This window comes from Dicentrarchus labrax, unplaced genomic scaffold, assembly GCF_905237075.1.
Source record: "Dicentrarchus labrax unplaced genomic scaffold, dlabrax2021, whole genome shotgun sequence".
In the NCBI taxonomy this organism is placed as follows: domain Eukaryota; kingdom Metazoa; phylum Chordata; class Actinopteri; family Moronidae; genus Dicentrarchus; species Dicentrarchus labrax.
This window is the reverse complement of record NW_026136714.1, coordinates 27,221,826-27,235,438: the sequence shown is the minus strand read 5'-3', so window position 1 is coordinate 27,235,438 and position 13,613 is coordinate 27,221,826. Positions and strand designations below refer to the sequence as shown.

The 13,613-nt window shown below is 38.7% G+C and overlaps 1 protein-coding gene across 4 annotated transcripts in view; it reads left to right on the top strand.

The window, feature by feature from the left end:
- The window catches only part of cacna1ba (calcium channel, voltage-dependent, N type, alpha 1B subunit, a), a 156,738-nt gene that overhangs the window by 98,174 nt on the left and 44,951 nt on the right, over positions 1-13,613 (top strand). For all 4 annotated transcript variants that reach the window (XM_051422242.1, XM_051422244.1, XM_051422240.1 and 1 more), the window contains 5 exons: positions 50-156; positions 11,323-11,419; positions 12,465-12,625; positions 12,752-12,889; positions 13,397-13,598. In XM_051422242.1, the coding sequence (XP_051278202.1) occupies positions 50-156; positions 11,323-11,419; positions 12,465-12,625; positions 12,752-12,889; positions 13,397-13,598 (705 nt within the window). The remainder of the gene's footprint in view (positions 1-49; positions 157-11,322; positions 11,420-12,464; positions 12,626-12,751; positions 12,890-13,396; positions 13,599-13,613) is intronic.

Sequence of the window (13,613 nt, the reverse complement as noted above, 5' to 3'; positions counted from 1 at the left end):
TAAATGAAATGAAAAATGAAAATACAAAACAGTGCTGTCTGTGGTTTAGATGGTGGACCTTGGACTGCTGCTTCATCCTGGAGCCTACTTCAGAGACCTGTGGAACATTCTGGACTTCATAGTGGTCAGTGGGGCGCTGGTGGCTTTTGCATTTTCGTAAGTTCGATTTACTCCTACCTTTTTGTCATGTCTCTGATTAGTGAATCGTTAATCCTGATCATCAGATTTGGTGGATGCATTTGGTGCGGTCCAATCTGGTGTGTCCGGTGTAATATATATATATACACATGTGTAATGTGCACTGCTGCCTTGCTGCATTCAGTCTGCAAAATAATAATATAAACATAATTATCAATATGGTGACTTTATGATTTATAATTATTATGTATAATTCAATGTCTCGGTTATTTCTAGAATTTTTAACACTTCTTTTGGTATTTTTTATCTTTGACATGACATTTTACAATTTCATTTCATATTGTTTCAAATGTGTATGAATGTAATGAATGATTTGTGGTTGTGATGAAGGTTATTATACATACTGAAAGCTTTTTTCTCTAAGTCTGCTAATCATACATTTTCTATTGCTAATATTTGTAAATAGCTATACAAATTAAGGATGTGAGCATCAGCATAATGAATCAGGACAATTTAAGCACATATCCTGGGGGAACAAGAAGTGTGTGTGTGCTTGTCTGTGAGTGTTGTGTGCAATGTGTTTATTGACGTAATCCTCTTCCTGTTTGCTGTGCTGGGATCGTTTTGAAGGAGCTTCATGGGGTAATGCCTCCTCTACCTCTCTCATCTTGCCTGTCTGTGACATTATGTGTGTGTATGTATGTGAGAGAGAAAACATACATGGCTTACACTGCAAAAACAAGTAATTTCCTCAAATATTTAGTCTTACTTCTTGAAATAAATTTAATTCAATTTTCTTTAAAGGCCTGTCATAGGATGAGGAATGCAACTCCATTTTCTACAAGATACTATTACAGTTAAAGTAAATATAAAGGGGACCTTTTATGCTTTTGCTTGTTTTCTATCATATATAATGTTACAATGATGGATGTTCATATAAAACATGGTTAAATACAAATGTGTTAAATCCTGTGTGCAAAAAGCTCAGATTTCAGACAGCTCTGAATGCAAAGATTTTTTTTCGGGAATGGTTTCCTGATGGACAAATTGCTTTACTAATTGTTAACGATTACTTTGGCCACTAAGTGTAGCTGCTGTTAGCTAGTTAACTCAGTGAGCCATGCAGCTAGTCGCTCTATTAGCTCTATAAAAACCCACACTCCCCCAGGGCTCCGGGCTCCGGGCTCCCAGTCCAGGTAAAGTCGGCTAATGGGATGGCTAGCTGCACAGCTAACTGAGCTAACTAGCTAACGACAGTTACACTAAGGAAATATGATCCACTTTCACCAACATCAGCAATTGAAGTTATAAAAGTTGTGTGCTTTTGTACAGTAATCAGTGAGAAACAGCCCCCAGAAGCACTACATTTTTCCAACCTAATTCTTGCCTCATTGGTGTCCTGATAAAGTGTAAATTCATCAAATTTAGTGCCCCAGATCGCTATAGCTGAGTTACTCTAGAGCTCACACGCTGTCACACTGGCTAAAGGATAAAGCAATTCAATTCAATTCAATTCAATTCAATTTTATTTGTATAGCGCCAATTCATAACAGAAGTTATCTCAGGACACTTTTCAAATAGAGCAGGTGTAGACCGAACTCTTTAAAAAGTAAAAGGCAGCGCTCACATGCTTCCGATAAAGCCTTAAAGGAGCTAAAACGACTTGTTTAGAAATAAATAAATAGAGAAATAATAAAGGATTTTTTAAAACTGCGAATCATGCAAAGCTACACTAGTGGGGTCCCAGAATAAAAATATAGAGCTGGAAATGTGCATAATAATTTTAGGTCCCCTTTAAAATAAAATAAAAAAAGCATTGACATATTCTCTTAGTTTATTTCTTAATAGAATTCAGAAGTTATTTTTTGATGAGGTCTAGGAGTTAATCATCCTTGTCTACTCCATGGAATTATATTTGCACCTCAGTTCAGAGAGGGCATTTGGACATATTGAGTACACAGGTTATATTTTGAAGATAAATTACAGGCAAAGAATATAAGCAAACAAATAACCCATCTGTGCTCAAAATATCTTTTATTTACAATGTCTCATCATTTGAACTAAGACACAAGTATAATATATTGTTATAATAATGTTCCATATTATTGTCCTTCAGTGATTTCCTGCATTCCCTGAATTGAACAATGCATTTTTTCTAAAAACACAGCATAGCAGCTGCATTGCCTTCCGGTCTAAAGCCTACTATCAGTGGAAAATGAGTTTATCTTTACTGGATTTCCCTCTGCATCATTGTTGATTATTAGTGCAAAGTGGTGATTGTAGACCAAACAGCATTCAGTAAAGTTGTCAGAATTACAAGATGCATCAGCACCTTCAACAGCTGTTCAGGTGTACTTGTCTTTTAAAAGGCTGTAAGACATGCAGTATATGAAGTGAAATTGCTTGTGAGGATGGGTGTTTTTTGCAGTGTACACTGTTGTGCCTTGGACACACTACCATCTCGTCATCCATCTAAGACCTTCCTGTACTTGACCCTCATTTGCTTGGCTCCTCCATGCTCTCCTCTGCTATGGAGGGGCATGTCACCTGCGTGTTCATCATCCTTATCTTCCCAGAACCTCTGATGGGGAGGTGTTTTCATCTGCACTTTGCTTCACCACCGCTCTGCTTGAACTGGAATGATACCATCAATTTCATATTCTCTGTTATTACTTCACCAGAGGCTCGCAAATGTAACACGTGGAGCTCCTGCCAGAGTGCATGAGTATGTCTCAGAGAATATCGATCTCTCTGGGATCTTTGCATGCACATTAGATAAAATATATGACATGTATGCTGTTAGCTACAGTATATGTTTTTAACGACTGCCCTATGACCACACTATCACATCATTTCCATTTCGATGCAGCTTACTACCTTACTTAACCTGTCCGAGTCAGCATCACACTGGAGATGGGGATATATTCATATGGTTTGGTTCTACAGGTGTGCTGAATAGCATTTGGGAGTACTTTTTTCTGAGTGAAACTCTTTTCAGTACTTTTCATTGACTGACAGCCGTTATAATATGGAGGCCCAATGTTCAATATTAAATAAATAAATAGGATATTATGAAATAATGCTTACTAGCTTCTACAGTAGTAACCTGGTGATACTTACAAGGTCAAGAGTAAAAGTAGCTTGCCATCAAAGGTGTCTAACACTGTCAGATCTACTGTCAGAAATTGAATATAATATTCAGAGGGATATTTTCACTAGTGGGAATCACCTGAAAATAGGGTCGGCTTCCATGGAGTCCGCCATGTTGAACCGTCATGTTTCTATAGTAGCCCAGAATGGATAGACGAAGAGTCGTTTTTCACGACTTTCGTGGCCACCACAGTTTCTCTTACACACTTCACAGTCAATTCTCATTGCCTGGCCGTCAAATACAGACAAGAGCAGTGTTCAGTTAACCAATGCTGCAGGTGGCATAGTCTTCTCATTAAGCAGGATGTATCCTGCGCCTTTTCAACTTTGAAGTCAAACTGTTTTTCATGATATAATTGATTGTACTATATAAAATGTTTACCAACCAACTACTTCATAAACAAAAACTTACAAACACATAATTTTACCTTGTATATCATCAACTTCAAAGTGGACAAAAAATAAATAAAACCCACCAAAACTGTCTTTCCACTGCATACACGTCCAGACTGGCTATGTAAACAAAGCACAGAGAGGAAAGTGTGTGACATCATTCTCCGCTCAGGACACCATGACTCCATTATATCTTTATATAGCTAATGGTTGTTTGCTATGTTAATGTTTTAAATCTCATAACCTTTAATGGTTATAGTAATTTTTTTCGTGTGTTTACTCATGTAAACATTTAATATGGTGATTTATTAATTTAATATTGGACACTTTGGATATCTGTAGCTACGATTCTATCTTGTTCTTGATCCGATGCTGTAGCAGGATAAATCAAACTCAGACTATTTGCTGCAGGTCACTCCCATATAGGCAGTTCCAGATAGAAAGTCCTATTTGATAGACAGCTGTCATTCACTCACCATGCATGACGCCGGAGCTCATTCTGCCTGCAATCCATTTGATCAACTGCCTGTGCCAAGGACAACGAACCATAGCATCCCCATCAAAGTTGAATCTGTGAATCTGTCATCTCACCGACTGCAACCACTCAAGTGTTGAGCCCAATCTATAGCTTTTTGGTGCATTTCACATTTGATGTTGCAAACTGCAGTACTGCCTTTTAATGTCAGCTTCAGATGCTAGTGACCACCTGGTTTTCAGTGCTGGGGTGATATTTCTATTTATTTTATTACAATTATTTGTATAGAAATTCTATTGTATAGAAAATCTATTGAAAATAATTCTATTGTATAGAAAATCTATTGAAAATAATTCTATTGTATAGAAAATCTACCAAGGAGCCTGTTTTCTTGGCTCTTTTTATTTGATGTTTTGGTTGAGTATGAGAAGTTGTAGCAGCGTGCAATTACAGAACAAGAGCTAAGCAAGTGCCTGTCGTAATCACAGACAACCTTGATTTGTGTTTTACTTCAGCGATAGGCTACCTCCAAAAATACCAGGCACATTCAGCATCCAATCACATCAGCTATTTTCTCCTTATGGCCTGATATACTGTATCTGAATCCATTGTGGAGCCTGTTCTTTACTGGGATTTACTCACCCCAGTTGTCTGCTACCAACCAAAATATATGTAATTATCTGTTTCCATGAATAGAAACTGTAGTGTTGTCATTTGATGCAAACATATGCTTTATTTTGTTTGTGTGTAAAGCATCCATAAATGTGCTGTACCTTGTTTTACCACTGTTTTCCCCCAAGTAGATCGCAACAAGGTGTGACCAGGTGGGGAACCTCCCTATGCCACCCTGAACCCCCACCCCCCACCCCTACCCCCACCCCTACCCTATTCCCATACCTTACCCTAACCCCCCCAAATCAAACCCTCTCTAACTCCCATTCCTCTCATGCTTAGATCAGCCTCATGTATAAAACAATTAAACCCATAATCCAGTTAATCAAATGCCTTTTTAACACAAAAGTAACCTTTGTCTGACAGCTTTCAATTGAAACCTTCCTCTGCCTACCAAAACCACTGACGGTTTTAGCTGTTTCATTCCAAAATGTTATATTACCCTTTTGGATTACCCTTTCTATTTTTATTATCTATATTATTGGTCATAATTTTAAAGTAAGTTTTTTTAAAATATAAGTACAAATTACCTAAATAATTATTTTGATAATAGTCAATTTCATTAATAATCACCAATAATCCAAAGATTAATTAAAAAAATAATAGTATATACAAATTCTTGACATTGCATTTTGGAATAAAACCTGTCATTTAGAGGAAGTATTTTTTCTCCTGTGTTGTTCCATCTGTCTTTCCTAACAACAGCCACCATCAGCAAACTGTTAATACTGCTGTTTCCCTCCACCCTACCTGACAAACTAAAAGTATTGCAGTAATGGCATGTAAAGCCTTCAGGCATGGGGGACAGGCAGCAAGTTCAAGGTTAGTGGGTGAGGATGAGTTAAAAGAGGTTATAAAAGCACATATGTTATTTTTGTGTACATAATTGTTGACTGAGCAATGCCTAGTAAATACAGTATTGATTATAGTAGGAGTAAGCACTTTGAGAATAGGACTTAAGTACTCACTGCTGCCATTATACTTACGTAATCATAAACTATGTGTAGTGGACAGAGGGGGAGACCTACTTCTTAGAAGTTCAGAAATGTATAGCCACCATTTCAGGTTGCAACCTGAAAAATAAAAAATAAAACCCAGATTTATTCAACTTCATCTTAATTAAAGGTGCAGTAAACTATTCTGGAGAAGTAGTTAATTGTTGAGTCTCATTCCCAGGTCATCAAATTTAGATGCTTTGGACCACATCTTACTGACTTGTGATTGACCAAAGTCTACCATCACAGGCTAGTGTCTAAAGCATTAAAACAGAGCCAAGAGGAGGTGCAGAGGTTTTCCCTCAGACCAATTGAATTGCAGTATGCGGAAAGGTTGTTATGGAATTTTTGCCCAAAAATAAACTGCCTATCACAGCTTTAATACAGTGGTCACATGACAAATGTACATTGAGAGAGTTATTAGTCACTGTAATCATTCCTCCTCTACATTTGTAAAATAACTTGCGTAACTCCAGTGTAAGAGATGGAGAACAAAATCCAGTCCTCGTCCTGTAAAAAAATACATTCTGAAGTTTGCCTTGACATTATTTGCATTTGTTCTGCCTTTAAAATTTGTTTATGATCATTACAGTGTAGTCACTGTATAGTTTAGTTGGAGATGAGGAACCTATAACACTTCCAATGTACATATGGCATGCAAGTATTGTATTAAGATAGACTTAAAAAATTAACCCATCCCTTAAATTATTTTGTAATGCAGCTGGTTTGCTGAGTAATGTAATCCATACTCTCCGGAATAGAGAGAGAGGGAGAGACTCTGGAGTGTAATGGAGGTAAAAATAGAGCAGTGCTGAGACAGTTGGAAGACAGATTTTCCTTTCAGGGCCCAGCTCTCTGTTCCCGTTCCAGGAAAATGATGAACAGTTATGGCCCGCCACATCTGAGCCAGATGTCCTCATTATCATTTGAACTTTCACATCCCCCAAAGCACCTGACAGACTTTTGTCACATTTTAGCCCCTGTAACGAGTCCAACCTCACTTTCTCTCCTGCCTCCTCGCTATATATATATGGCTGTTGAGGGGTATTCTTTGAAAGCTATCAGAATATATTATGTGATTGTTCTCTTAGCCCTCATTATAACTGTGTGAGTGTCTGGGCTAAAAACCCTCTGGTCCTATGTCACTGTGAACGCATGCTAGACCAATGTGCATCAGAGCATGGAAGTTGTTGCATGTGTTTGTGATTGGAGTAAAGCGACCTCATAAGGGCACATGGAAAGACAAAAGTTAAGTCATCATATCACATGGATGCCATGCTGTTTGTCTTCAAACAGCTAATTGCAGTGGTTCTCAAAGTGGAGTCTAGGGTTTTCTGGGGCTTCTAGAGAGCCTGTGGCAACATTTGGAACTGTTCACTATAATCGGTTGCAGAAATTGTCCTCGTAGGAGACATTTAATACTAGCCACTGAAGTCATAGGTTTTGCTTTTACCACTACTAAATCCACCTCGCTTCTCCTGGATCTGAGGTACACCAACATGACAGCACTTCCTGGCATAAACTTTCCCAGGGAAACTGAGTAGTATAATACTCCAATAACTGGAGCACACCCTTCCCTTCTCTTCTGGGAACCACCACCCCGAGTCTACCACATCCACACAACAGTGAAGAGGCATGCCAGTCAAAACAGTCCAATAAGGTTCAGATCCTTCAGCATCTCAGGGTGAATCTCATCCACACCTGGCACCCTGCCACTGAAGAGCTTCCTGACTACTTAGGAGACCTCTGCCAGGAATATGAGTCAGGCTTCTCCCTCTCTTCCAACTCCTGCCTCCCCATGCTTGTCAGAGTCCCTCAAAGACCTACAACATTCTAGAGGGATTGTAATGTATATCCCATCCGGCTTGGGAATGCCTCTGGATCCCCCAGGGGGAGCTGAAAGATGTTGTCAGGGAGAGGGATGGCTGGACTACCTTGCTAAGCATGCTGCCACCACAACCCAGCCCTGTATAAGCGGCGGAAAATGGATGGATGGACAATGAGCCCTGGGTGTGATTACACAAGACATTTCAACGAGAATTCCCAGTAACAAAACTCTTTTCGTATTGAGACAGAAGCTCAAACTAAATCCTATTGTCAGGTTTTTTTAGGTCTACATACGGTAAATCTTGTTGTGTTGTGATGTGAAAGTATTTGAATAGGGCATTTTAGTGCTGTGGTGGACTATAAATAACCTGATATACACCAATGAAAAACTTAAAACAGGAACAGTTCACTGATAGACGCTGTGCAGCTGCATTCTGTCAGTGTTCATCTTGTTGGCTTCGTGTTTATGTAATTTTATGACATGAGTAGATGCTTACAAACTGTACAGTAGGCAGGATACACATTCGTTGGGACAAGAACACACAATTTGACTCTCTGTATTGAATGTTTACTTCGATCAATATGTACAGAGGAAAGGATATTTTGTTAATCCCTTAGTGTATTTGCTTAGGGTTTAAACCTCAGGTCTTCGGCTCAGCGAAATTAGTTCCTTATCATTTTTTCCAGGGCTTCCTAAAGTGCTTATTCGGCACAGGCCTATCAGAAGCTTTAGGCCTGTATCTTTTGATGCTTTTGGAATGATTTCGAAGAAGAAGCCATAATTCCAAGAAGCTAGGATTACCAATACTGTTGTCTTTATGTCATTTGTCTTTTAAGACATTCTGCTCTATATCCCATATCTTGTTCCCTTGTAAAGGGGTCAAAAGGCAAAAGGTGGGTCGATAAACAGCACCACTAAACAGCATCTAAAACACCTCAGAGCTCGGTTGCATCTGTCAATTTGCAAAACTGCTCTGTGCTCCTATGGGTCAGTGACAAGTAGAGATGTACAATGTATTGGCTGAACATCAGTATTGGCTGACATTTATCTTGTTGTTCATAGTTGCCAAGGAAAAGCAAAAAAATTCTGTTAAATCATGAGGTAACAAACTCATTGTCCTCCACTATGACACACTACAAACAAGCAATTGTCCTGCCTGACACTCATTTTTTTACCAAATGCCCCACATATGACAGATTTGAGTCATAATCGGGCAGATATTGTATAGTTTAATCTTGGTATTCTACTGCAGTAGATAGCTTTGGGAGCCAAGCTGTTCAACAGTATTGTAAGAGAGCATAAAGAAGGCTGTGACTTTCCTGTTTACAGATGCCTTTGTTGTTCTGTGCAACTTCCACTGTATGAAAGGATCCATAGTCACACCTTTAACGATATATCAAAGATGAAGACCTGCTTGTATATACTGAACCAATCTCTGAGTTTTTTACAGAGCCCAAAGAGAATAGATTTAGTTTATTGAGAGTTTTTTGCAAAACATGTGGGAAGCCTGATGTCAAATCATCTCTCTATTTCTGTATGTTCATGACAAAATAAGCAACAGAGTTAAAGTTGAGAAAAGAACATTTTTAGTTTTAGTTAATAGTTTAAAACAAAACAAAAAAACCTTAACATGCTTCGTCAGGGCTGTGTGGATGTGGTTTAATCAGATTCAATAGACAACTTCAGATAACTGAGGTTATCTGTTGCTTATTTTGCCATGACTGTCATCAGATTTTGATTCAAATATTGCTAAATTCAGATTGGTGTGTAGACATGTTTGACATTTTTGCCCTGCACACTTCAAACCAGTAACCAGATCAGTGATAAAACAATATTGAAATAACCAAAAACTGTCCAAACTTTGGCAGAAAATTGTGTGTTTATGTAGGATCCCACCACTCATAGTAAGAAGCATATTTTCAGATTATCTTAAGAATGTTGTTGGGAGAGTTCATGTTAATCAGGTGTACTATTTAAAAAAAAAAACAAAAACACTGACTTTCTGCCAGGTATTGTTAGCACTTTGACATGATGCTGTTCTCAAGTTTGTAGTGTAAAGAAATCATAGACACATACAGGAGGAGAAGCAACTATTCTTATTTGCTGGACAGTGGTGGTTGATCATTTCGTCGAAAATGCTCTGCTTGTGATATGTTTCTGTGCAAAGACATGAGAAATGAGAAATATGCAGAAGAAAAGAAATACAAAGTGTACCAATGACCAACAGTGCAACTCACAGAGGTTTACTCAAACATCTCACCTCAGTTGATGACTGATTGTGTTTTCCTTTAGGTGGTAAATTACTTTCAGATTTTTATCACTAAGATCTTAATCACTGAAATGCCCATTCAAGACATCTTTTTGATTAAGATCCCTGATGCACAGTCTTAAGTGTGACCATATTTGCATGGAAAGGAGATGTTGAAATGCAGTCTTCTTTTTACAGAAGGACAAATGAGACCTTTCTGTGAACCAACTTAGTGATTGCATGTGTTCAAACAGAGATTTGAGACTGACTTGTTCATGTAAACCAAGATTACATGATATACACAGCTGAATGACTAGGAGATGCATGACCCTGTGTGAGGTTGTGTGTACTGCTCAGGAATAACATGACAAGTCCTACATAGCCTGCCCCAGTTAGTGTCACTGAAATGTTTTCCCTCCGCCCCGTACAGTCATACACATGCAATACATTTATACCTACTATACAGCTTTAGATGTTTTGTTTTTGATAGAATCTGCTGTTTAGCCTTTCTACCGTACATTGTTTTACAAGAGACTATAGAGAATATTCTGCTGAACATACCCTATTTTTGTTTCAGTTTAAGTAATGGAAAAATAACAGTGGGAGTACGTTTGGCAAGAAGAAGTAATTATGGTTTGGTTGTAATAAATGATTAAAATGTCACTGCATAATAACTCAGAAAAAAACCCTAAAATTTGTTTTTTTCTGAGGTTGAGATAAGATTGATACCAGTCTTGTGTCAATGTGTTAAAGAGGCAGTAAGTGATGTTTTCTTCTTTATACACTTGACAAAATGGGCTTTAGAGGTGTTTGTAGGCCTTTTTTCACTATAGAAAAAGACAGGGTACTGTTGCTTTATCTATATGCTTAGCTTGGCCAACCATGTCCTGACTCCAGCTCTGTGATTCAAATTTGGACATGAGATTGATATCAATCTCCTCATCTCACTGTTTGAAAGAAAGCGAACAAATGTATTTCCCCAAAGGTTGAACTCTTCCTTTAAGTATAAAATATCTCTACACCATGGTCTCTTAGAAATGTCGTTCTCAACATTTTCCTTCCTGTACAAGTCTACAATATGTCTCATGAGAGCAGTGCCAGCCATATTTATTAAAATCAAATGGTTAACATTATTAGTAAGCAGCCATATATGGTAACCAAAGGAAATGTGAGTGACAGGATAATAAGGCCTTGGTTGTCAAGGTTCACCTCCTGCTGCTCCATTATCTGTCCCCACTAATCCTGTTCAGGGACTCTGGTTGAAGATTGACTTCTACCCCAGAAACATCCCATAAAAGTAAATTATAAAAACCAATTTCTCCTACGTGTGCTGTATATTAGTAAAAACAGAAAAATACCTGATGAGCTACATGTTGATTTTAGATAGTTCTGTGTGTGAGCCAACTGTGCTTGCTTTCTACAGGGGGACCAAAGGCAAAGACATCAGCACTATCAAGTCACTGAGGGTTCTCCGTGTCCTCAGACCTCTCAAGACCATAAAGCGACTGCCAAAACTCAAGGTTCTGCTCCAGTGCTGTTTCTTGGTTTATTTTGATTCATTTAGCCAGGTTAGCAGGGTTCAAATGTGGTTAAGGCAGGAAATCGTATTGCCACAGAAGCAATAGTTGTGCTGGGGTATCATAGCACCATAATCAAGCTTTTTTACAACATAAGGTTCCATTCCATCTAGTGAAGCAGAGCCTTTCCAGTAAGCCAACATGCACAATAACAGTACCCTGACTCTGTTTGACCTGAATAGAACCTTTGTTAGTATCATTGGTAACACTGATTTTTGCCCAACTATTTCATGTCAAAATGGCTGCTGTGAAAAAGGTCCATCAGCTCAGCTATTAAGTAAAACTCAAACTTACCTAAAACCTGTTGGTCTGTCTATGAATACTTTTTGACTTCCAAACGTTGTCTGTGGCACTCGACTTCTGAAGGAAGGCAAGCAGCAGGTTTTAAAGAAGATGAGTGTTTGTTTATCTGTCTCTGACAGGAGCAGGTCTTGCACCCTACGCAGAATACATGACTTATTTTCTTAAAGTAATGGAGTCACATTGGGGCAGTTTTATGTTTACATTGTTCTGCTTTGTTTGACTGTTAATAATATATTGCTGCAGGCTTTTGTAACTACAGGGAGCATACTTTTTCTCCTGACAGACCTGATATCTAGTGTATTAGTAGTTTACAGTCAACCTGGGGCCTTTCCTCTCTTTATTTTCTTCCGCTCAGCTTCATCTTTTTTTTACCGTCCATCTTGTGTTTGAATTGTTAAAAAGTGATCTTTACATATAATATGAATTTTTAGCTCTATATGCTAATGGATCTCCCTGTCTGGATCCACAAGCAGGCCAGGCCACTGGGAAATAATTAACTTATTCCCACTGGCCAAACTGGGCCTGCAGGTTAGTCCCACTCAGATAAGTATAGAGTCAGGTTGAGATGAAGAGTACCATTTTAAAGACAGTTCTGGGTAAGAAAGCAGCCTCCTGACAGACACGGTGAATAGATATTAGTTTTCCACTTTAGATCTAATGTGTGTGTATTTCTGTGTGTCATCAGGCGGTGTTCGACTGTGTGGTCAACTCTTTGAAGAACGTGCTGAACATCCTCATTGTTTACATCCTCTTCATGTTCATCTTTGCGGTCATTGCAGTTCAGCTCTTCAAGGGGAAATTCTTCTACTGTACAGATGAGTCCAAGGGCCTGGAGAAGGACTGCAAGTTGGTCTAAACCCCCCAACTTCCTAATTTCTTGTCTCAAAATCTTTTAAATTGTTAAATGTTCAAAATCAGACCTTGTACCTGTCTAACCCCACTCAGCTTTATTTATGCCTTCATGTCTTCCAGAGGACAGTTCTTAGACTATGACAAAGATGAGGTGGCAGCCATGCCAAGAGAGTGGAAGAAATATGAGTTCCATTATGACAACGTGCTGTGGGCGTTCCTGACCCTCTTCACCGTCTCCACTGGGGAGGGCTGGCCAACGTAAGTGCAGCTTTTTTCATGTCTAACAGAAAGCCTGCATTATGAGTTGTGGATGTTTGTAGCAGTTTGAAACATGTGGGCATATACCAGGCATGGACAGTCAAAGGAAAGACACTAATGAGTTTCATTATGGGAAATGTAGGATCCATTGTTTTTGGAGTTTGAACCATACTAAAGACAAAAAAAAAATCTTCTCAAGACATTTAAATCTTTTCGTCAGATAACCATAACATCGCCTTTCTGATGACTACCTGTAGGCTACCAGTAACATTTCCTGCAGAAATAGATGTATGTCCTTTCAATGGCAGTGTGGGGGGAGTGGATCATTTTGGTCATCTTCCATGTTTCATGTTTGGAAATTTTTTACGAGTTCAGTTATATAGTTTATAATTCATGGTATTTTTGTGCACGCCCTAGTCTGTCCGTGGCTTTGGAGAATAACATTACAGACTGGATGTATTACTGTCTCTCAGCTGTGTTTTTTGTTGTGCTCTACCCTCCCCGCAGTGTCTTGAAGCACTCTGTGGATGCAACATTTGAAGACCAGGGTCCCAGTCCAGGCTACCGGATAGAAATGTCTATTTTCTACGTGGTCTACTTTGTGGTCTTCCCTTTCTTCTTTGTCAACATCTTCGTCGCTCTGATCATCATCACCTTCCAGGAGCAGGGAGACAAGGCCCTGTCTGAGTGCAGCTTGGAAAAGAATGAGGTAAAAGCAAAGACA